This window comes from Rhopalosiphum maidis, chromosome 2 (assembly GCF_003676215.2).
Source record: "Rhopalosiphum maidis isolate BTI-1 chromosome 2, ASM367621v3, whole genome shotgun sequence".
NCBI classification, from domain to species: domain Eukaryota; kingdom Metazoa; phylum Arthropoda; class Insecta; order Hemiptera; family Aphididae; genus Rhopalosiphum; species Rhopalosiphum maidis.
In genome coordinates this window covers 68,701,187-68,726,540 of record NC_040878.1, presented here as the reverse complement: position 1 = coordinate 68,726,540, position 25,354 = coordinate 68,701,187, and the positions used below count along the sequence as shown (strand labels likewise).

Here is a 25,354-nt window from a genome sequence, read left to right as displayed (position 1 = left end):
AACTTTTATGTAAACATTATTTAAATTTCAGACGATTGGAGTGATGTGGAACAAGGATATTGGTCTATACTTGTCTAAAACTTTAAATACCTTTATCTTATTGCATGACGTATAAATTATAGTTGTTGTGGCTATAACTGTGATAAGACATCAGTGGCGTAATTAGGAATTTGTCTTGGGGGGAGAGGGATTACTTTTGTTTAGTAGAAAACTGTTAACTTTAGATGTACATAAAAAAAAACCTTAAATTCAATTAAAAAACATAATAATTATTTGTAATATCCTTATTTGATTAATATTAAATTATAAATATTGAAAAATATTAGTGGGCGTTAGTACTTTTGCATTGGGGATCTATCCCTCTCAGCCCCCCCCCCCAATGGGGCCCCTATAATTACTCTCCTGTAAGACACTGTACACAACTATATGTATTATTTCAACATTTTTTTCAACATTTAATGTTTTTAAACCATGTGAAAACAATATTATCAAAAGCACAACTTACATTTACCAAGAAAATTACGATTTAGTGGTCAAAACTACCTTGTATATACTTTGCATTATAGTAAATACACATAAATGTATAATAATATTTTTGTAAAAAATATTGTGATTAAAATTGTCCATGCAGTAACGAATATAATATACGATTTATTTATAATACAAATTTCAAGTTATTATAATACAAGTATAACGATATCATATTGTTATGACTTCGGTAAAATAATTCATTGACATATTCCTGCAGTGTGTTTTGATTTTTCTTATGCTTTTTTAATCTGCTTTAAATGTTGTACTAAATAATTACCGCGCTGTTGTACTTATAGGTATATTTATACTTAATTATCAGGATATAATATTATTTATCAAATAAATACTATTATCTATTACTTATTAGAATTAGTGTTTAAGATACATATAATAATTAAATATTAAGTACTTGTAGATACACGTTTTGTACTCCTGTTGAATAAAAATATTTAAAATATATACTACGATAACATATTCCTGTATTAGATATTCATTGGATTTTTTAGTCTAGTGATACCGGTTTTTAAAAATATTTTTTTATTCACATTTTATCATATTTTTATTTTGTAATAATTACAAATAAATCTTAAATAATCATGTTTCACATAATGTAAAGTTGAAATCTGCTTGATTTTGATAATGCATAAAAATGTCAAGCTCTCTCTTTACACTCATATCTAAAAAAATATTTGCATATAGTAATACTAATCTTAATAATTTTAATCATTATAGTATTCTACTGCAAACTATGGTCTATTATGTAATCTATTCATGCAGAATATTTAGGTTAGGCTAGGTTTGGTTTGCCATATTTCATTTTACTTAAGTCAGGAAAAATATATTTTGTATAAATTTTATGGGAAAAACTGTTTACCACTACTGGCATTACTCCACAGTCAATTATTAATTTCTAACATGATATTTTATTGTAACTGAATACCATTCATACCTTCAGAGACCAACACTCTATGACATATGTTTGTAAGGCAAAAACTTACTTAATATTACAAATCGGAATAATGACTAATCGACAAAATTATCGATTATTAGAAAATATACCGATTAGTTATAGCAAAATAGCTGCGGGAGAACAGGAAAACAATGACTTATTTATCAATATTTAATCGTCATCACCAAGCTAGGAATATAATTTTTAAACGAAAAATAACTAAATTGATAATATTTCATTCATCAGAGCAATATTGTTTTTATACTATTGGAATGTTTAGTAAAAAATAAAATATAAAACAAATTGATTGAAGTTAGATTCCAGGACAATTGGTCGCTCCGTAAGGTGAAAACTTTGTTTGGACAACGGAACGCTATTTTCGGTTAGATCTAGTTTGGTCAAACTAGTAGGTATGACAATATAGAAATATATTCGTTTACAGTTTAGAGAAATATTTTATTATGTTTGAAAATTTTTACCGAAATAAGTAGTTTTAAATGAAAAAAATCGGATAGGTACATATACTTATTCTAATTATAATACGGGTATTTCTTCTTTATTTTTGTGCTTGTAAACTATATAACTTCTATAGTTATATATTATTAAAATCAAATCTGCATAAAATTTAATTTAATTTAATTTTAAAACCCCACTGTAAACTTTCGTTGCCTGCAATAACTGTATAATGTGATCAGAACTGTGATCATATTATTTTATTTTAAAACTTTTTTGTGACAATAATAATTGGACTTCCGCAAATTAGAATTTATTAGACGTATGTTTGTTAAAATATACAAAAAGAAATAACTTTTAAGTCAAAGACAGTATATACGTAAGTGTAAGTGTGATGTAAGTGTATAATATATTTTAATTAATGTTATATAAATTATATAGCAGAATAATATGATAATATTACTAATATTAAAGGAATATATCTGAGAATAAATTTAGACAAACGATTAATGTGAGGCCCACATAGAACAACGCCTCTACACTGAAATAATGGGTAAGTCAATGTCTATTTCAATATTCAGCATAACTATATAATGTATACTAATTTTATGAATAAAAATTATTATGCATATCAGTCATGACGTATTATAATAAACAGTGTGATTTACCGAGTTAGGGTGAAGAGAAAACTCAAAACCTTGCAATAAAATGCATTATTAATTAATGAACGATTAGTTAATGAAGAATCTAATTGAATATTCCGTACACAGGAGTTTACCTATGTGACCGTGTTACTTATTATGTTATAATGTATATATACAAATATAAATGTGCCCAACAAACTTAAAATAATAAAATTTCACAAAATATTTACATTGTCACTTAAACTCCTTAAAACCATTCCAGTGAATATTCATCAGTGGCGTGCCTAGAAATGTTCGATGGGGGAGATATATGTTAAAAGAAAAGACCTGATTTAATTCCATTAAAACACACAAAAACTGTATAATTATACCAAAAAATACATAATTCTTAAATATAATTAAATTCTTTAAAAAAAAAAAATTGATGAATGTATTATTTTTTTGAATTAAAATTAATAATTAAATATATTTGCAAATTATGTTCATTAAAATTAAATCTTTTATTACTTAAAATCTATTTGTATAAAGAAAAAATACGTTCTATTAACTAGTAACTAGTAGTTATTAGTGCATATTAAAAAACTCAATAATTTGGGCGTTATATATAAATAAACATCTGCTTTACCCGACATGACTTCATAGTAAGATTTAATAGTTTTATATCCTTTATTTTTTTTTCAATTATTTATACATAAATTTATCTTTAGTTTTTTTTTCCATTTGGACTAGGAATATTTGTTAAAATATCTTCAGTTTTTCTAAACCTATTCAATGAATAGTATTCATACTTTAAGTAGCTCACTTTTCGATTCTTCCAAGTTTGTAAGATTAATGGATAACTCAGATAAGTGTAATTGTATGAATGCAATAAGCTACATTAATTATTTTGACTCTAGTAACTATCGAATTTATATACTTTGTTTACTTTTTTCATAATATTATAATAATTAATACGTATTTGCAATTTTTTTAATATCCACATTATAATAACGGGTAAAACATCATTTTATGAAAAACATTTTTTTATTCATTTAAAAATTGAGTTTTCAGGTGTTTGTCCTACAGATTATTACGTTTGTGAGGTATTGGTAACTACAGTTACAAAGTTCATCATAGCGTAAATAATGAGTTTATTACATATGAGATATGAAACAAGAAGTATTATAAAAACCGAAAACCACCCAACTTGGAAAAGCTATATCCCGCTAAAAATTAACAAAAATAATAATTTGAAAGTTAAAATTCATAAAAAAAATAGCCCTATTAATTTAGTACATTTTAAATATAAGTTGCCATTTGAAAATAAAAATATATAGTGGTTTACCTATTAAATAAAAAGGTGAAAAAAACAAAAATTGTATACAGTTTAAGAAAAGCACGAAACAAGATATTTTGAAAAAAAATGAAAAACTCAATACTTGACAAAATAATGAGTGTTTAATGATAAAAGAATTACTCTGTATAGCTCTTTAAATTTGATACACAAATGTGCGCAAGTGGTCTTAACAAATATAGTGCCTTGCACCTACAACAATATGAATAATTAATAACGTAACATGTAATAATCAAACTTCATTTAATAAATAATAATATTGACAAAATAGGACAATAAATATAAAATATAGTAATAGGTACAATATAAAAATGTATTAAAAACTAACTTTTCTCCTTTTTATATCCGCGAATTGATCAATAATATCATCATATTTTAATAGGTCAGTAATTTATTTTTCTATAGAGATTACAGCTAAGTTGGTGACATTTTCTTTTACAATTTTACATGAAAAAAAAATGATAAGTAAATTTTTTTGCTCATCAACTTGACTTTTTGTATTGTATATATGAAAGTGGGGCCTGTTCAACTGTGACAAGGGTCCAGCTGCCCTTGCCCTAGGGACGGCCCTGTATAATTGTCTATTAAATAGATTTGGGCAAACTCTAGATTCATTTTTCTAATAAAAAGTGTTAACAAAAAATATAATAATAAAAGAAATACAATGTTGCTTATACTAATGCAAATAAAATACTTAATTATTAAATATGTTTTAAGCTATTTTAATTTAATTTTTTTAGAGACTGCTTCCCTATCAGTAAATATTAAATACACGCACATGTTATTATATATACTCTTATTTAAACCTTCCTACTATGTACAATAATTGTAAATAAACTAAAATAAAATTTGCTGATACTTCATTAAATTTCAATACATTATGACGAGTAAATGTATTATCAATAAAAACCTAATTTCTATAAACAATAAAAATCATACAATTATTTTTCCGATAAATATGTAATAATTAAGATGATATTATTATACACTTTTTGCATTATGCCGACCCTAATTAATAGTCAAAAGTGCGACCTCTGTTATCGAATAAAATAAAACCATAAAGTTTTTTATAAGATCCAATCATAATACAGGCGTAGGTAACGGGAATAGATTTATAGATTTATTATTTTATATTTTTCATTTTTATGCTTATTCTCATTTTAGTGTTCAATCATCATCTAAATATCAAGTAAGATTTCATTTCACTAGTAACTTCATTTCAAGTGGATTTTCATTTTCCGCGTCAATTTGCTTCATTATACATTTTGTGGCAATAAATAAAGGTTCGTAAAGTTTTAAATTTAGAATAGAGGTAATTACTGTAGGAAATTGCAATTTACATCGAATATTATTATTAACACTTACAAGACATAACTCAATAATATTGTAGTATATTTTAAGATATTTAGTCTTTTTTTGAGCTATAACTATAAGTATTTTAAATTTAGTTTTGTTATGATTTATGTTAATAACATGTTTATTTTTTGTTAAAAATGTAGAACAATGTTTTTCATAATTTATTTTTAAAATAATTTAAAAATATTCAAAATACGTAGTCAGAATTTGAAATTAAAATATTGACTAAATTTGATATTTAAACGTTAAGTAAAGATATAATACATGATACACTATCAAATATTTAGAACAGTTTTAAGTAAATATATGACAGAACGAATATAATTATACGATTCTACTGTACGTTGGTAGGTTTAGATTTGCATGCCATAATTATATGCAATGTTTAATTTTTCAAAAATTAGATGAGCCTATTATAGGTTACATAAACGTTTATTAATATAAATATTAAATATAATATAAGCCATCCTTAGAAAATTGTAATTGATGCTGAATCACCCACTATGATAACCAGCATAATATAAAAAATGGGATGCTTTTGATTGTGTCGCGTATACATTGATTAATTTAATTTATATACATAATAGTGAAATTCTTAATGACATTAAGTACATTTTAAACCTACACTATAGAGCACAATGTGTTCCCTGTTATTTTTCGAAGTTATTGATTTAAAAAATAACTGAAGTGAGAAAATCATATCATGACAAATAAAAATTATATTTTATATCTCGTTTATCGTTTATCGTAAACTTTAGTTAAAATTTATTGCAATCTATATTAAATTTATTAAGTGTAAAGTTAAGGCTTAAAATTTAACTTAATCTATTATTTAACGTTTTTTGTATTGAATAAAAAATCATGAAGTAGATAGTCCTTGTTATACTTTAGATGTCGAGAGTACCTCATCATTGAGTAGTTTACTATTACAGTGACTATTACATATGTCTTAAATTTGAATTCAACAATAAATCATTTCATACGATAAAATAAAATTGTAATCAATGATGGTCTAACTTTTTGATAGCTAAAAAATTATTTTAACGATGCTATTACAATTTAACAAATTTCTGTAATGTTTTTTTTTTTTTTATATATGATTTCTGATTATTTTTAAAAGCCCTTTTTGCTTTTAAACAAAGTACAAACTGGATCTAATTTGCAGCAGAAATCACCCGCAAGATTCAAAGTAGAAAATCGAAATATTTTTTTATATTAAAATCTATAAAATATGTCTTCAGACGCAACAATGAAAGAATAAAAAATACTCTTTAATTTAAAATCAATACTCAATTTAATTTAGAAATCTAAAAGTTAAACGTAAAGCTATATACAGTAGTTCAAATTTTAACGAAATTGGATAAACGCATTTTTCCGCAAATTATTTTTGTTATTAATATAGTTGTATTAATCATAATATATTAACTGTAGAAATTTGATACATTAATATTACATTGTTTTTTCTATAACTATCCATACGTAATGATATTTTGAAAATATTTTTATTAATTTTAAGCTATTTAAAGACGTTTGAAATTTTAGAATTGTTTTCTATATAATAATATAATAATAAAAATGAATATGTCATGTCGATAAAACTGAAAATGCAATGCAAAGTTTCTTGTAAGTTACATCAATTTTTATTTAATAGTAATGATTATACTTACAACAATTTTTTTTTATTTTAAGTTTAATTTTTGGCAAAATTCGCCAAAATCACACACATTTACAAATTATTTTATTGTAAAAAACACTTGACCTTTTAAATTTTCATATTTTAAGTTTAAAAATTACATAAAACACCCTTTAGATTTAATTAGAGAAAATGAAGATTAATTTAACCATGTTATTTTATTGTAACACTTTGTTTATCCCTCATAATTAATGATTTAAAATCACTTACAATATACATCCAAAATGATATTGATATTTAATAAGTAACTAATTAAAGATCTCGTGATTTGGGAATATTATATAATAATTTATAAATTATACAAATAATTATATAAATTATAGTTCCTTAAATGTGGGCGCATATCAATTTTTTTCGCTGGCACGTAGCTGTTTATTTACGGTTAATACCGTATTAACTTAATAGTATTTAAACGCCTCTTTTATAGGTTATAGTAAGATTTGTTTGATTGAGAATAATTTTGTATGAGTGTGCATTATAAAAAGTTATTATAAATTTCAAAAATGAATGAATATATAATACACAAAATATTCTAAAACGTATCATTTAAATACGTACCTATTTATAATTATTAATTATTTTTATTATATCTTCGAGCCTTAAGGGATGATTTGAGAAATCTTGTTTCATCTTAAAATTTCATAAAATTTAAAATTGTAATTCTTTATTTTTTTTTTTTTTTTTGTTAATTTATACTTTCAATGTAATGTTTATAAGGGTTTAATCATGTGTATCATACATAGGTAAGTATATTTGTATATTTTACAATACTATAAATGGATTGTTATAAAACCAGTACAGTAAATGACATTGGAAAGACGACCTTTAAATAGTAAATATAAATTTCTATTTTAATATAAATTGACCTTTAATAAATCATTCATTTATTGAATGTTTAAATTATTATTTTATAAAATCCAGAGTGCGAATTAAGCAAAATCCATTATCAATATTGTTTTGCTGATGTTTTATTTAAAGATTAAAATGTTTTAACATCCCGGTGATGAAGAACACGTATAAAAACTAATTTCACATTTTGACTCGGTACGATAAAATACTGGAATTGTATGAATAGTTATAAATTATAACAGAGAAAAGAACAGTCAAAAATGTTAAGCATGCAGTAGTAACTGTCTTGTAAAAAATACTTTTTATCATTAAAACACTAACACTAGTATGTATTCGAATAAAAAATTATTAAAAATACTTTTAAAATATTATTATAAAAATATATATTACGAATACTTACAAAATATTTGAATACAAGTACAAGTATTTTTTTAAATATTATAGTGTCTAATGTTTATTAATATTGTTTATTACTAATAAATTATTAGTATAGGTACCTATTATGTTACTACTTATCTTAGATTTTAACAATTTCACAAATACTATAACATGTCTCACTATTTAAGGGTAAATACATGTTCACACATATATTTCATTCAAATATATTTCAACTAGTATTGATAAAATTGTAGATTTTAATTTTTCTAAAATAAAAACCAATACAGAACCCTTATAAAATAAGATGTGGCATTTTATAAACTTTAAACATTTTTGTGAAAAATAACTAATACACAAAAAAAAATTAAATTTAGAATATCATAAAAGTACTTAAAAAATTATGTAAGTACAAGCATTCAAATACTTATAATTGTATATTCTACAAGATTGGTAGACAGTTTACTTTACTCATATTTAATATTATTTTATGTAGGTATTACTAACTACTGAAATTTAAATTAAATTTTAACCTTCATAAAGATGCTACATTGTTAACATAAAATAACCACTTTTTGATAACTGTTTACCTGTTTAAAATGTCAAAATTATAAGAAACTACACCTATATTATGTTTTGTATGAATAGGGTTGTAGATTATATTACAAATTAGTAATGTTTTAACTACACTTACGTACAGTTGTTGATTAACCTTCTTGGCGTCCAGAGGCACGCTCAGTGTTCAGAGCCCCCCCTTGTATAAATGTATAACATAAACAAAAATAAAAATTTTTTTATCTCTTGAAAATTACAAACAAATTGTCTGTTAATTGTTTTAATTATTCGTAACAGATATCGACAATGAATTAATCAATGAAAATAATTAAATTAAAATAATTGGATTTATTTTAAACTATTATCATTAAAAACTTAATTGAAATACATTAGTAATTGCTCAATAGTTTTGAACATTTGAACTTTCAATATTTAATATTATTATGATTATTATATTTAAATTAATAATGTGAAAAATAATAAGATTAGGTAATTATCCTTATTTGAATTTATCGGATATAAATTATCATTGTTGTAACTAATTTAATGAATATTATTATTATTGATATCATTATTTTAACAAATTATTTAATTTCAGACATGTCGGAAAAAAAAGAAGTAGTCATAACAGGTATTGCTGGTAGATTCCCAGAATGTAACTCTACTGAAGAATTTAAGCAAAAATTATACAATAATGCGGATTTATTGACTGTCGATAACAGAAGATGGTCTCCAGGTAAATTTAATTTAAAAAAAAAATGTTCAGTAAATATATTAAATACTTTTGTGTACATACGATTATATACTAATTATCAAGTTTAAGTTTAAAATGTTTCTAAAATACCAACTAATATTATACTATATTACATAGGTATGTATGGAGTTCCATCAAGGACAGGAAAATTAAAGGAAATAAGTAAATTCGACGCTGAGTTTTTTGGAATTCACTCTAAATTGGCAAATGCTATGGACGTACAACTTAGGATTTTACTTGAGGTTACTCACGAAGCCATACTCGATGCTGGTATTTTTTATAACAAAGATATTTTACATAGATAAATATATTTTTCCTGCATTCATATAATAGATAAAAATTATAGGCGTTAACCCACAAGATATACGTGGAACGAAAACGGGAGTATACGTTGGTATGATGACTACAGAGTCATCAGATTATTTTGAACGTACGCCAGAAAAAATGTCAGGATATGAAACAATCGGTGCAATTAGATCAATGCTAGCAAACAGGCTATCTTTCCAGTACAATTTTAATGGTATTTACATTTAAAATTTCCAATTTATTACAGTTTATTGGTTACGAACATTAAATAATTTTAAACAGGTCCGAGTGTCGCCATTGATACTGCATGTTCGAGCGCACTGTTTTGTTTGCACGAAGCGATCACCGCAATAAAGACCGGCCAATGCGATGCAGCTATTGTTGCAGGAACTAATTTACTTTTAAAACCAGCTATTTCAGTCATGTACCATCGTTATAATATGCTTAGTCCTACAGGAACAAGTAGACCTTTTGACATTGGTGGTTAGTACCACCTAATAAACTTTTATAATTATCGTCAGCCAGAATAACATATATATTAAATATAGCTAACGGATACGTAAGAAGTGAAGCTGTTGTTGCTCTATACATAAGAAAATCAACAGATGCAAAACGAATATATGCAACTGTAGTAGGAACGTCCACAAATACCGATGGGTTCAAAATCGAAGGCGCCACATATCCATCGCAGTCAGTGCAAAGTCAACTCATTAGAGATACTTATACACGTGCAAATTTAAATCCCAGAGATGTCCATTATGTCGAAGCTCACGGAACAGGGACGGGTGTAGGTCAATTAAATTAATAACTATGAATATTTTTGAAACAATCGTATTTATATAGGTTGGAGACAAACAAGAGTTGAATGCCATTTCGGATGTGTTTTGTATTGACCGTAAAAGTCCTTTGCTTGTTGGATCGGTCAAATCAAATGTGGGTCACGCAGAACCAGTATCAGGTTTAGTGTCGATAGCAAAGGTGCTTTATGCGTTGGAAACAGGAATTATTCCAGCTAATATTAATTTTGAAACATTAAACCACAACATTCCAAAACTTGTTAGTGGAGAATTGAAGGTAATTGAATGTACAGTTTGTATGATAAAAGTTATACTTTTGTATTAATTGGTGTAAATCTATTAGGTTGTTGATAAGCAAACACCATTACCTGGAAATATGGTTTCCATTAATTCATTCGGCGTTGGAGGATCAAATGTCCACGTAATTCTAAGAGCTCACGAAAAAAATGCACAGGCTATATCATTACCAACACTCGAAATTCCTAGACTAGTATTTCTATCAGGACGAACTAGAGAAGCGTTAATTGAACAATTTGATACAGTTAGTTATTTACATAAATTAAAACAATATTTTATGTACAAAAATGTCCCTTTTTAGGTTGAAAACTATGCAGATAATAATGATTTGTTAACTTTAATTAACGATATATATAAATCAACAATTCCTGGTTATAAGTTTTCTGGTTATTCAATTCTGGGACAAACCCCTAAGAACGTTGAAATAGCTGTAAGTTTTATATTTATAAACAAATTACTTAATTGAACATAATCAATATTAATATGATGATTCTAGCAAGGTAATGGTTCCGGTGATAAAAGGCCAATCTACTTCATTTTTCCAGGCATGGGAAGTCAATCGTTAGAATTAGTCGCCGATTTAGTGAAGTTTAAAGTTTTCAAACAAACTGTAGACAATGCACATTCAATATTAATTCCATACAACTATAGTGTTTATGATTTATTTTATAAATCTGACGAAAGTACGTTCAAGAGTATTATCAATGTTACCATCACGATTATTATTGTCCAAGTAAATGCAACTTATTATTAACTTCGCACAATTATATATCATTTGTACTGTAATGAATTTTAGATCGGTCTCGTTGATATTTTACACTCACTTGGTATCAATCCGGATGGTATTATCGGCCATTCAGTCGGTGAACTCGCTTGTGCGTATGCTGACGGTTGCTTCACATTGAAAGAAGCGTTATTGACAATGTATTGGAGGTCTAAAATCTTGACACAAATTGACGTTCCCGCTGGTGCTATGGTTGCAGTAGGACTATCGTGGGAAGAGACGCAAAAGAGACTTCCTGAAGGTATATTAGCTGCTTGTCATAACAGTGCAGATAGTGTTACGATTTCGGGACCTAAAGATATAACTTTGAAATTCGCTGAAACTTTAAGACAAGAAGGAATATTTGCGAAGCCCGTTGACTCGATGGAATATGCTTTTCATTCGCCATATCTAGATGAACTTATACCGGCGCTGAAACCTTATTATGAAAAGGTATTTATATTATTAATATTTACGCTTTTATAATAGGTTTATTGATACATTGAACAAGCACATGTATTTAAATGATAAATTATTAATTTTTTGATTAGATAATGGCAAATCCCAAACCACGATCCAATCGGTGGAAGAGTACATCGATACCTGAACACCAATGGAATACGTCTGAAGCCCAATATTCGTCAGTAGCGTATCATTTAAATAATATAAGTTCGCCAGTTTACTTTCACGGTGCAATGAAACATGTACCCGAAAATGCTATAGCAATTGAAATTGCTCCTCATTGTTTATTACAAGCGATTTTGAAGAGATCGCTACCCCCTACCGTCACAAATGTCGGTCTGACTAAGAAAACTGTTTCGAATCATATGAATTTCTTGTTAGAAGCAATTGGAAAGTAAATATTTTTCTATCCGTATTCTCGAATATGATGTTTATATTTCTGATAATATGATAATATTTATTAAAGGTTATATATTGCCGGTGCAGAGCCGCAATTACATAATTTGTATGGTAAAGTTGAGTATCCTGTAGTTAGAGGTACGCCAATGATATCTCCAATGTTAAAGTGGGATCACACGAACGACTATGTAGTTCCCAATTTTGTGGAAAAAGTATGTTAAACCAGTTAATATTTATACAATACATAATTCTATTTATATAGTTGATTAATCGTATGTAATTTACATTAAAATATATTTTATTAATTCATTAAAAAATAATTTTAATATAGAATACCGGATCGAATGATAATCAAGTTGAAGTCGATATAAAAACAGATCAAGATAAATATTTAATCGGTCATACCATTGACGGACGTATTCTGTACCCAGCTGCAGGATATATAGTAAGGATCCATATTTTTTGATACGTGCTGTTTTAACAATACATAAAATGCATTATGGTACTTACAGTAAATGGCATTAATGGAATTCGTATTTTATGTTAAAAAAGTTTATTTTTAATTTTAAGTATTCATTATGACAGTTTAACGAAATATATAAAGAAAAATACATAGTAGTCTATTTTGTGTTAAATATGAATTTAATTCTATATTAATTAATGTAATTTTTATTTCTCAGTTTTACTTATAACTTATGCCATTAAATGACATAAATTATAAACTAATTATTTCGACCATATTTTCAACAGTTTAATTTTATTTCATCTTCAATCAATCATTTATATTAATGTGGGTGGAGTTTTTATCTGGATTATTTTAAAATTTAATGAATTTAATTTTTAAGACTTTTTAATTAATATTAATACTATTAAGATTTAAAAAAAAAACAAATTGATGGAGAATTTCGAATGTCTATAAATAGCTTAAAAAAGTCAATAAATATTGGTACCCTCCGTTTTTACCGAATCAAAATTTCCGAAAGAACCTTTTCCTTATTGGGATATTTTCGGAAAACCCTAAAACCCGAAATGTTTTTTCCTAACGATCTTTCCCCGACGGTTATTGTTCCGAAATAAAATTTTTTAAAAATTTAAAAATTTTTTTATAACTTGGAGCTATAGTGACTATGTATGGTTTATAATTTATCGATTTTAAAATATTTAATAATAACACTACAGCATTTATTATGTTACTAATAATTATTAATTTTATTAATTAATTTTTAGTTTTATATGCATTAAAATTTATCTTTGTTAATATCGATTTGGGAAAAACGTGTTGGAAGAAAAAATGCTATTCGAGAAAAAGTTCATTCGGTAATTTAGATTCGGGAAAAATACCGGTGACCTTAAATATTCAATTGTACAAATTTATTATAACTTTAAAATACATCAAATTAACATTTAATTTTCTGGCTTTTATGATCATTAAGAAAGTAACATTTTTGAGTTTTAAATCCAAATTCTGTTTAAATATATTTCTACAGTAAGATCTGAATTTTTAGTATGATACACAATTTTGTGTAAAAAATTGTGATCTGTCTATCACAATAGACAGAAAAATTTATGTACAACAAATTGACAAGCTCGATTATTTATTATGATTATATTGTATTTTTTTTATTTTAGACATTAGTATGGAAAGCGTTTGCAAAACTACAAGCAAAATGGTTTGAGGATGTTCCAGTCATTTTTCAGAATATAAGATTCTTAAGACCAACTGTCCTTAATACCGAGGGTACATGACATCATAATAAACTAATTAATTATCAATTAAAAATATTTTTTATATTAAGGCAGTGTTCAGTTCAACATTAATATACTCGATGATTCCGGCGAATTTGAGTTAAAAGAAGGAGGATCATTGACAGTTTCAGGACGTGTAAAATTATTAAACCAAAGTTATGAAAAAAAACAAATAGAACACCTTGCAACAATTTCAGAACAAATGGAAATAAATTCTGATGATTTTTATAAAGAGTTGAGACTTCGTGGATATCAATATAAAGATGCATTTTTAGGTTTTGTAGAAGCAAACAGTGAAGGTGAGATTATAAAATGACTTATTTAAACAACCCATAAAATGAAATCTGTTAATCAGGTTCTAGAGGTAAAGTTAAGTGGACCGGAAATTGGGTATCATTTATTGATACTCTTTTACAATTTGAACTTATATCTATAACGACTAGAGAACTTCGTTTACCAACACATATTAAAGAAATTGTTATTGACCCAGTGTATCATAAGCAAATTACAGAGAGATCATCAAATCCTACAGGTAATAAACAATTATAAATATTGGTAATTTAAATTTTATCTCTAATGAATTATGTTTAGAAATCGAAGTAAATCATTTTGTTTATGCTAAGACAACAAAGTCGGGAGGAGTCACTATTTCTAAATTGAAAGTGACGCCTGCACCATTGAAAAAAAACGCCCAACTACCAGCAACTCTGGAACGTCACTCATTTGTTCCGTTTATATATAAAGTAAGTACATACGCAATTTAAAACTAAAAATTAAAAAAAATAAAATTATCTTTTGCATAATAGTCAAAAGAATTATCTACGTATGAGGTGCTTTATTCTTTGATTGGATTATTCATGGAAAACATAGGCGTACACCTTGTGAAAGCAGCGGAAATCCATAACAACAACTTATTGGCTACTCAAATCGTCCAAATAATCGAAGCAGAAGCTAATTTTTATGTGAGGAAATATAATGATATAATTCTTTTTAAACGATACACATTGACATTAATGTTGATTTAGGTGGACTATACAGTTCTATCAAACAACCCAGTTAATGTCGAACAAAGCAAATTATCATCATTAGATATTGACGTTGTTGAGTTCAATATTGAAAATGCATCATTATCTGATGAATACCATTTGATAGTTGCTGATGATATTCATTTTGACGGTACTTTATTGGGTAAAATTTCTGCAGCATTATCTCCAAGAGGATTTATTCTTTTGGTTGAAAATATTTCCGCACTTGCCTCGACTACATTAAAATCATTGAACCTCCAAATAGTGACAGTTATTGAAAACAATGATAAGAAATACTTTCTTTTGAAAAAAGTATGACAAATAACTGTTAGACACCATTGAAATAGGTTTTAGAGTATCAAATACTTGTTTTAGCTATCTCCAAAATACCAGTACACGGCTTTAAAAATCGAGGATGAACAGTTTTCATGGGTGGAGTCATTGCAAAAAGAGTTAGCTGACATTAATGGATGTACAAACAAAAAAGTGATACTGTATAGCGATAAACATATCAACGGTGTACTCGGTCTGTCTAAATGTTTAGTAGAAGAATATAATGGTGAAGAAAATCCTATTAGGTATTTGATAATTTAATTTGCTCAAGTTGATATTTAAACCGTAATATATGATAAAATATATTTTGTGTTAGGTGTATACTAACTGAACCTGGTAAACAATATACTTTGAAAGATTTTGCTTCATTACTTGAAAACGATCTGTTCTTTAACGTGGAAAGAAACGGTGTTTGGGGATCCTACAGACATTTACCAATTGATGTGAAAATTGCTTCAACCGTTCAAACAACCCAAGCCAAAGTGACCGTACAGTCCAAAGGTGATCTGACAACACTTCAATGGGTCCAGTCGTCAAAGTAGCTATTTCATTTTATTTTCGTTCTGCGTATATTTTAAATTTCTATGTTGCTTACAGATACTTCAACAGCACTGACACCAGTGGTTCCATAAGAATAGCTTATGCTGGTGTAAACAATGTCGATTTATCTGCAGTTTCTTCAATGGTTAATGATTCAAAATTAATAGATTATATTATTATACGTTTTTATGTAATGCACGTATTCTTTGTTTTTTTAGAAAACCGAATTCGGAGTTGAATTTTCTGGTACTAAAAAAAATGGCCAAAAGGTAATGGGATTGGTTAAAACCGGTGCTCTATCAACAACAGTCAATGAGAGTAATGCAATTTTATGGAATGTACCAGAAAGTTGGACTTTGAGACAAGCCGCAACTGTTCCGTACTCATACTTTGTGGTAAAGTGTAAATCATAAAATCGTAATCGTCGAGTCAATTAAATACATTTCTAACAAATATCTAGGCCACTTATGCTTTAATACACAAAGGAAATTTATCGGAATCAAAAAATGTGTTGGTATTTGCTAGCGAAAACAGTATAAACTACGCGGCTATTTCTATTGCACTATCTCTCAAGTGCAAAGTCTTTATTGTAGCTGAAACTAACGAACAGCTTGATGTTATTAAATTCATTTACCCAGAAGTGAGTCATTGAAATGTTTATTAGAAAATTGTCGATAATTGGTCACATAATACTATGTTTATCTTGTATATTTAAGGTGAGTCAGGTTTCAACTACGAGGTTTGATTCAAAATTCATTCACATGGTATCAGCGTTGACTCTAAATCAAGGAGTCGATTATGTTATTTTGCCTAAGTATTGTTCTGAACACCTGCCAGATCTTCTTGCTGATGAAGCAAAAATTATCATTACCGAAAATACAGACATATCAGTGTTATCAAGTAAATTTTAAAACACATTTATAATACCTTTATGATATCGCCGTCTATACTATCTATATCGTTTTATATGAATTGAATGAATTTTACAAATAATAAAATGTATATAATTTATATAAATATAACAATAAATATACTGCGTGTTAGTACTTTTAACAGTATATTTATTTTTCTAATAGCCAATTATTTATTTAATAACAGGTGTGATAGTAATCTAATTATTTTATTCTGTTCAGATTCTCCAAATGGATTTGGAGTTATATCAGCAAAGTTTGAAGATATTCCTATTTTAAATAATCAATCTGCAGATTTGATTTATTCATTCATCGATTCAAGAATAAAAATGGGTGTTTTAAAACCACTACCGTTAACTATTTACCCATATTCTGATATCGAGTCGGCTTTCAGGTGAATTTAAATCATATTGGATGTTTTTATTTAACATATTATTCAATTCGTTGTATTCATTAGATCGTACGCTACTAACAAGACTGGAAACAAAATAATTATTGAAGTGTCTGGGGATTCACCAATATTGAACTTTGCAGCCTACCGACGGGTTTATTTTGATCCGAGCAAGAGTTATATACTTTCGGGTACCTAAATTTTTATCTTAATAAATTTTGACTCTCGATATAATTGAAATGTATTTTAGGTGGCCTCGGTGGATTTGGAATGGAACTTACCGAGTGGGCAATAGAACGCGGAGCCAAGAATATTATTCTCTGTTCTCGAAGTGGAATTCAAACGGGGTACCAAAAATATAGAGTAAATGTTTGGAAAAGCAAAGACATCAAAGTGGAAATCAGCACATTTGATCTGACTAAATCTTCGGGAGCTAAAGACACTGTCAAATTGGCTCTCAGTCTAGGCCCACTTGGTGGAATTTTCAACTTAGCTGGGGTACGAATTTCATTGTATTGTATATCGAGTTTTTAAACGGTATTTCGCATAATACCTATAATTTTTATTTCATTTAGTATGTTCTTATAATATATTATACACATTTTTTATAATTTAATATAAATTATAATACATATATTATAATAATATTCACTAAATATAATACTCCTTGACGATTTAGGTTTTGAGAGATGGAATTTTCGAAAATCAAACAGTTGATAACTTCCAGACTGTGTACAACAGTAAAGTCTTAACTACTAAATATTTAGACGAAGCGTCGGAAGCTGTTAGCAAGGACTTGGATTATTTTGTCACGTTTTCGTCTATTTCTTGTGGCCGTGGCAACAGGGGCCAGACCAATTACGGTTATGCAAATTCTATCATGGAAAGGATTTCGGAACAAAGACAAAAACGAGGACTGCCGGCGGTAAGGAATAAATCGTTTTTACACTACATATCATAGAATGATACATTTTACATTAGATACGTCGGTACCTCTTTAGATTTTTATATGTTTTCACCTTTTTTCATTACACAGCAATCTATCCAATGGGGAGGCATAGGTGACGTAGGAATGGCATATCTATTAACTCGTGGTAATGAAGAAAAGGAAATCAATGGTACACTGGCCCAAAAAATATCGTCTTGCTTAGGGGCGTTGGATACACTATTAACACAAAGTTCATCTGTCGTTGCTTCGCACGTGATACCAACCAAAAGAAAATTAACGGAGAATTCAAAATCACAATCGCTCATGGAAATCGTTTCCGGAGTTATGGGTAATTTTTTGACTATTTTTAACGTCTTAATAAAAAACTATTATATTGTTGAAGAACCATGAATGATAGTAAACGAAAATAAATTAACTATAATTTAGTTATTACTATCATTTATTTGTATCGAGTACTTTTTCATAGTATAATATTTATTATATAAAAATTACTGAATAATATTCTTTCATTTGATTTATATATTTATATATTTATATATACTAATTACTAATTACTATAACTTTAATTTAATTAAATATTTTTTTTGTTTTGCCGCGTGATATACTATTAGTTTTCAAATTTAGTTTTTTCTTCTTGAAATTCAAGTTATTGAAATTGTAATTTTCTTTTTAAAAATTGTCTAGTTTTATACTCAAGTGTAATTTTGAGAATTGTACATAAATAGTTTTTATTATTTTTTTTTAAATTCTAACATTTTTTTAATAATTATTATATTATACATCACAAAATAATTATAATTTAATGTTTAATTTTATTACGATTTAATACAATATGATTTAATTGTTTTCTTTCATTATTCAGGGATTCAAGATCCACTTTCAGTTAAACCTACATCTACCTTAGCTGATTTAGGAATGGATTCATTAATGGGAGTTGACATCAAACAAACTATTGAACGTATGTTTGGACTGTCATTGAATAATTCTCAAATACAACAGTTGAAATTTAGTGAATTGGAAAATGTGGGTACTAAATGAAACCTGATCTAACATTTTTGTATAATTTAGGATAAGTTTGATGTAAATACGGATTATTTTAATCTGTATTAGTTAAAACAACATAAAATGAATTTAATTGTATAGTTTTTAAGTTTAATTTCAATTATAATTTTAGATTTAAAATAATTAACATTTGGTTTGTAAAGAATTTTATTTTTTGAAAAAAAATTCTATGTTTTTGTTTTGTTTATATAAATAAGGAAAAATGAATAACGTTTAATAATATTGCCATGTCAGTATTTTACTGTCTTGGCTACATATTAAAACATATCTAACTGAACGTCGATATGGGTGGATTTAAGAATAATGAAATATCTGGACTAAACACATAATATTTATCTATAATGCTACAAATGTTAAATGAGATTATAGTACCTATTCATTAAATACACGTTATCTAACATTCATCATACTTTTAGTAAGTGTACTATAATATTTATTACGTGCCTATATTTTGTACATGACAGTATGTTTTTCATAGTGAGTGGTTCTTGCTGCAATAGAAAATACGTTTAGATCTAACTTTTTTTCTTTTGTAGTTATAATGTCGTCGAAATTATTTATTGAAATGTTTATAATACGAATTATAGTAGTAGCTATAATAATAAAATATGTATTTTATGTTATAGTGTTAATGATTAATTTCAATTATAATACTTTGGTTTGTACGAAATTGTATATGTGTAAAATACTAAAATTGTTATGATTTTGATTATTTTATATATAAATAAAAAAAAATATTAAAAATGTTTTATTATTTTATTATGTTTTTATGTATTTTTTACATGCATACATTTTAAAACCATATCTAACTAACTATTGATTTGGGCTGATTTAATAAGATTAATAAAATAGCTGGCCTAAACATAATTTAATATTTACCTACATGGCTTTAAAAATCATATAAGATTTGTACGTACATTAATAAATATTGTATGGCAATTCGTTGTATTTTGTACCAAATGTACTATAATAAGTACTAATTTATAATATATAGAATCTTAAAAGACCTGTTATGAATTTAAATTATTCAATTAAAATTTCTAAATATTTTATCTTGGTACATTAATTATACTATGAAACTAAATTTGTAAACTCACACTGTAAAAATGTAATATAGTATATTTTGATAATTTATTATACAAATTATGTGATGTTTGTAACAGACAAGTTTAACAAACCGTTCTAATGAGTACTAATAAAAAACCTACTTATCTGTCAAGAATAATGATCTGCCATCGATAAAAATTGTATAAACATTTTTTTTTGAAGACTACTGTTTTACTATATTTTTATAGTCGACAAAATTAGACATAACTTTAAACTTACGAGATGAAAATAGCGACTGTATTTTTTTTAAAACCTGTAATACATTAAATTCGCTCAACTGCTTCACTCTTCAAATACCTACTTACTACTTTACTTTACTATATACTTTTAATAAGTTATTTTTATGTTAAACAAATCATAAAAATTTAATTTTTTTTTCTTTAGTATTTAAGACTTGAAAATTGAATTTCTTAGAATCTATACTTATTATTCAAAGCTTAATAATTTTACGAGGTTTTTTCAAATGTTGTTATAACCATTAGTGTTGTCGTAAACATTCTTTTGAGTAAACAGTATACACATAAATTAGGAAATATATAATACGCGGAGGCTCTGTGCCTCTGTCCTTATACAAAAGTTGGTAGTATACTCCATAGTGCAGGCTGTGTGCTGTGTTATATTACTAAATGAATACTGTCGTGTACTCGTATACGGGCATTTGTACATGAAGCAAAAAAATTATTGCTATCTTGTAAATAATAAATATTGCGATAATAATAATAATGCGCGAGATTATTGATGTGCTATGATATGAACCGCGACGTTATTTCCGCGATATTATTATCGCAACAATATTGTCGCGATAATTTGACAGGGTAACCTATAAGCCATTTTACTTAGATGTATCTATTATTAAAAGTTTATAAATGTATGATTATTTTTAATATAGTGAACATTTTGAACAATAATATGAAAGCAAAAAATACGATTTCAATGAGTAGTGCACTAGTGCACCTATTCTTTATTACAGTTTGGAATACCTACCATATTAATCATTATGGACTATAGTTGCCAAAACTATACAATTTTATAATATTATACTGTATCTTTTAAAATAGAAGTTTCTTTCATTTTTCTTTCAAAATTCAACCGATCCTAAAATTGTTTTTCTATATATTATAAATAAATAACTCCACGAAATAGCTGTTTTCGAATTTTGTTGTTTTTTAAGTAATTAAAAAGTATATATAAGTGATTTTTGACTTGTTTTATTTTAGAAAAAACGGCAAAAAAAAGTTAGAAATCTTATTGTCAGTTAATAAAAATATTAAAATACACAAGTAGATAATTAAGTTGTAAATTAATAATATGAAAAGTAAAGAATACGTTATAGACAACTAGGCAAGAATCACACCATGCGTTTTATCGGTATCGCAAAAAAAACGTATTTACTATTTTTATTTTATTTTGTCAATAATAAATCATTATACAATCATACGTTATATAATATAAATAATATAATACAAGTATACCTATAGATATTATTGTGTTTAAATGTACAATACGGACCGATGGTGAAATGATCCCTACCCTCCGCCCTAAATTCGCCACTGCTTGACACTATTTTCAACATTTAATTGACTATTTTCAAAACTATTTGGCTTTACTGTTTTTGTAAAGAATTCATGTAAGTATACTTCTTTTTTTATTGTTTGCTTCCTTCGTATGAATTTTATTTCAATTTGAAATATTTGTTTTATTTAATTATATATATTCAATTAATAAATTATGGTAATATGGTTATCATCAGATTACGATCGTATATCCGCGTACCAGATGATTCTCGTTATTTCGTTGTAATTAAAAAAATACTAATCGTTAAAACTAAAAATTTAGATTATATTTTCTACGATACCCTTTAAAAAATTTTCGACTAATTTTAATCTATTTTCACCACAAATAAATTTACACCATTCTACGAACTATAAATACAATATTGTCTGCAATATTTTGTTAATGACAGCTATTAATATCATAATAATAGTGTATAATTTGTAAGCAATTATTTTTTTTATCAATAACAACGGCCTCGGCGCTCGGGTAGCTGGGCTATTGGCTATAAGAATCTTAATTTAACTTGATAATTTACAATTATATATATATAGGAAACGTTTTACAATACTAGAATTCATAGAGAGAAAATGTAGAGAAAATCAACAAATACTTAATAAACAATAAAAATACAGATATACCTATAAAAACAATTTTAAATTTGTTTATGTAGTTCAGTCTCCTTTAGAAATGTTACTTACATTAGGGTTATCGGTGCTTAGGGTTTCTAAAAAAATGGTGTGTTAATTATACTTCTTTGGTAATAAATAATTCTTATGTAATCCTTTTTGTATATATAGTGATGTTCCTCTTAAAAAAAACATATTATATTATTAGTAATACATTATGTATTTTAAGTATTCAATTAGCCATTAGAGCAGTAGTGAATATAAGCGGAGCTTAATAAACTTAATTGCGGGTATCATTTTAATTATTATTTATTACGTATAATACACAAGTACCTACATGCTTATTTTTTTAGTAAGTGCCAACTGTAGTATAGCTTCAATAGTAATATTATGCAGACATGTTTATACTCTGATTATATATTAACTATGTACACTTTGAATAATATTATGTATAACTTAACCTTTTGTAACGTCTCGCATAATCTTGTTCTCAAGTTCGGTGTGTGGAGCGTACATTGATGAATATGGTAAGGTCGCAAACCCGCAGCCGAGATTTGGAAACCGGAGCATGCGGGATTTTATAATATTATATTGATAGAAAAAAAGTAAAAACAATCAGGAAAAAATAATTAACGCATTGTTTTTGAGGTGGTTATTTTGTAATATTTATATTAATAATTGAAAAAATGTAATGTGTAAGTTATGGCCAAGAAAAGCCATACGGCATAAAAACTTCGCCCCAAATAACCGTCACGCCAATAATAATAATAATAATAATAATAATAATAAAATCACAAAGATGTGGTACGACATAATAATAGGGCACGGCTCCGATCATCGGTACCGGCACGTATACCAATAATAATAAATATATATTCATAAACGTAATGTCGTTAAACACAACATCTACATCAGTAGTGAATTGTGCACAATATATAATGCCATTGAGCACAATAATAAATATATATATGTATCTAACTCAATAATTATTACCGGCCAAGGTATTTATTTCGCACATAATAAACAATAATATAAAACATCACCAAGAAATATCCAGTGTCCTGAGCGTCGTCCCCGAGACGCCATCGGTGATAGATTTTTCGACTACTCCAACATGTTGTCCGGTGGAGTGGAAGAAAAAAAGTGTCGTATAAAAGGCCGTTAGGCGTAACATGCACCGGACAATGTACGTCGACGACATTACCAAATGGTTATGTAATGATACTTGGCCGGTGTAATATGCTATATCTGATATTTTTATTGGTGGCACTAATTAATACACTGGCGGCCGGTCACTCCGGACCACGGGTACTGGGAGATGTTGATAGTGTGTGCGTGAACGTCTTTGTAGATTGGTGTCGTCTTCGGGCGGCGGCAGATGGGCCCGCGGGACGGAGAGCACTGTCGCATCATGTAATAATATGTTAATAAAATAGAAATATACGACATTGAATTCTGTCCGTTACACTTGTATGATACCTATCTGTATTTTTAATTCAAAGAGAAACTTTCATCCACACAACACGATCGAATTTTACTAGCAAGATCATTTCGTTCCGATCTGACATTTACGTGGTACGTATCCAAGCGCGATATTCCAAAATAATGCTATATCGATGTGTATTAAATACCTAATTATTAAAATAATTTCCAAACATTTCGAACAGCCATCTCGACTAAATATATACTCCAGTTATAAATCTATTACGGTCAAACCTTACTGAAATGTAAAATTATATATTAAACAAAATGCCTTATGTTAGATAATTCATTAATAGTTCATTTAATTGCAATAGATTGGTTAAGAATGTATAATAATTAAAAATGTATAATTTTTATAAACATGAATAAAATCATATATCATATATGTATATGTAATAATTAGAATGACATTATTATACTTATTAGTTATGATTATATATTGCTTTTTAATTAATGATCAACGGGTGACCTTTGTTATCGAATTAAGTCCGTAAACATTAATTTGAATGTGTCAGGTGGAGTGACTTGGGGTTAGAACCAACCAGTGAATAAGGTATTATTATCTCTTATTTAAATCATAGTTGCGGGTCACAAAAAAATTAACCAAGGAGCCACGTATTTGACATGCCTGATGTAATAGATAAGGTCTGGTGTTGATGATTTTTTTTTCAGATATTTTTGAAAAAAAATTAGACGCAGTTAAACGAAAACACGGATTTATCAGAACGACAATGAACTCGTTTGTTATATACGGTTTCTCGCTAATGTATTCATTCGATAGTTTTTCTACTTTGATGTACATTGCACGTGTTTATTCTCATTTGGTACACTATTTAGTAAGTCTAAAGCTGATTTTAACTTTCTGTGACATTACTTTTAATTGTAATTTTTAACAATAAATAAAGGTTCGTATCATTTTTAATTATAAAAGGAGTTTATAACCGTAGATGTAATAATGAAATTTTGTAAAATACCTATATTAATATTGTCTTGACATGTCATAATGTTCAAAATATTTTTTCTCTTACTTAGCAATTTATAGAAAATTAATTTTTTGATCTTTTAGGTTTGTGTATAATTATGTTGATAAAATGTGTATTTTCAGTACAAAC

General features: G+C 26.9%; 1 protein-coding gene across 1 annotated transcript; it reads left to right on the top strand.

The window, feature by feature from the left end:
• Window positions 1-5,080: 5,080 nt before the first annotated feature.
• On the top strand, window positions 5,081-20,042 carry LOC113554570 (fatty acid synthase-like). Its single transcript, XM_026958468.1, has 32 exons — window positions 5,081-5,193; window positions 9,337-9,474; window positions 9,610-9,762; window positions 9,839-10,012; window positions 10,081-10,281; window positions 10,347-10,585; window positions 10,642-10,872; window positions 10,939-11,136; window positions 11,194-11,322; window positions 11,389-11,625; window positions 11,689-12,108; window positions 12,207-12,511; window positions 12,584-12,728; window positions 12,848-12,961; window positions 14,146-14,254; window positions 14,313-14,561; window positions 14,618-14,794; window positions 14,854-15,005; window positions 15,069-15,224; window positions 15,288-15,599; window positions 15,663-15,865; window positions 15,937-16,158; window positions 16,218-16,305; window positions 16,379-16,555; window positions 16,621-16,800; window positions 16,877-17,060; window positions 17,294-17,465; window positions 17,529-17,653; window positions 17,713-17,960; window positions 18,142-18,387; window positions 18,499-18,739; window positions 19,274-20,042. The coding sequence occupies exons 2-32, from the start codon at window positions 9,339-9,341 to the stop codon at window positions 19,447-19,449; spliced, it is 6,099 nt and encodes a 2,032-aa protein (XP_026814269.1). The 5' UTR covers window positions 5,081-5,193; window positions 9,337-9,338; the 3' UTR covers window positions 19,450-20,042.
• The last annotated feature ends 5,312 nt before the right edge of the window (window positions 20,043-25,354 follow it).

Excerpts from the sequence above, each read along its gene's own strand:
- LOC113554570 (XM_026958468.1), top strand. The coding sequence starts at position 9,339 with ATGTCGGAAAAAAAAGAAGTAGTCATAACAGGTATTGCTGGTAGATTC. Across the intron at positions 11,137-11,193 it reads TAATTGAACAATTTGATACA|GTTGAAAACTATGCAGATAA; the intron begins GTTAGTTATTTA and ends GTCCCTTTTTAG. Across the intron at positions 17,961-18,141 it reads GAATTTTCAACTTAGCTGGG|GTTTTGAGAGATGGAATTTT; the intron begins GTACGAATTTCA and ends TTGACGATTTAG.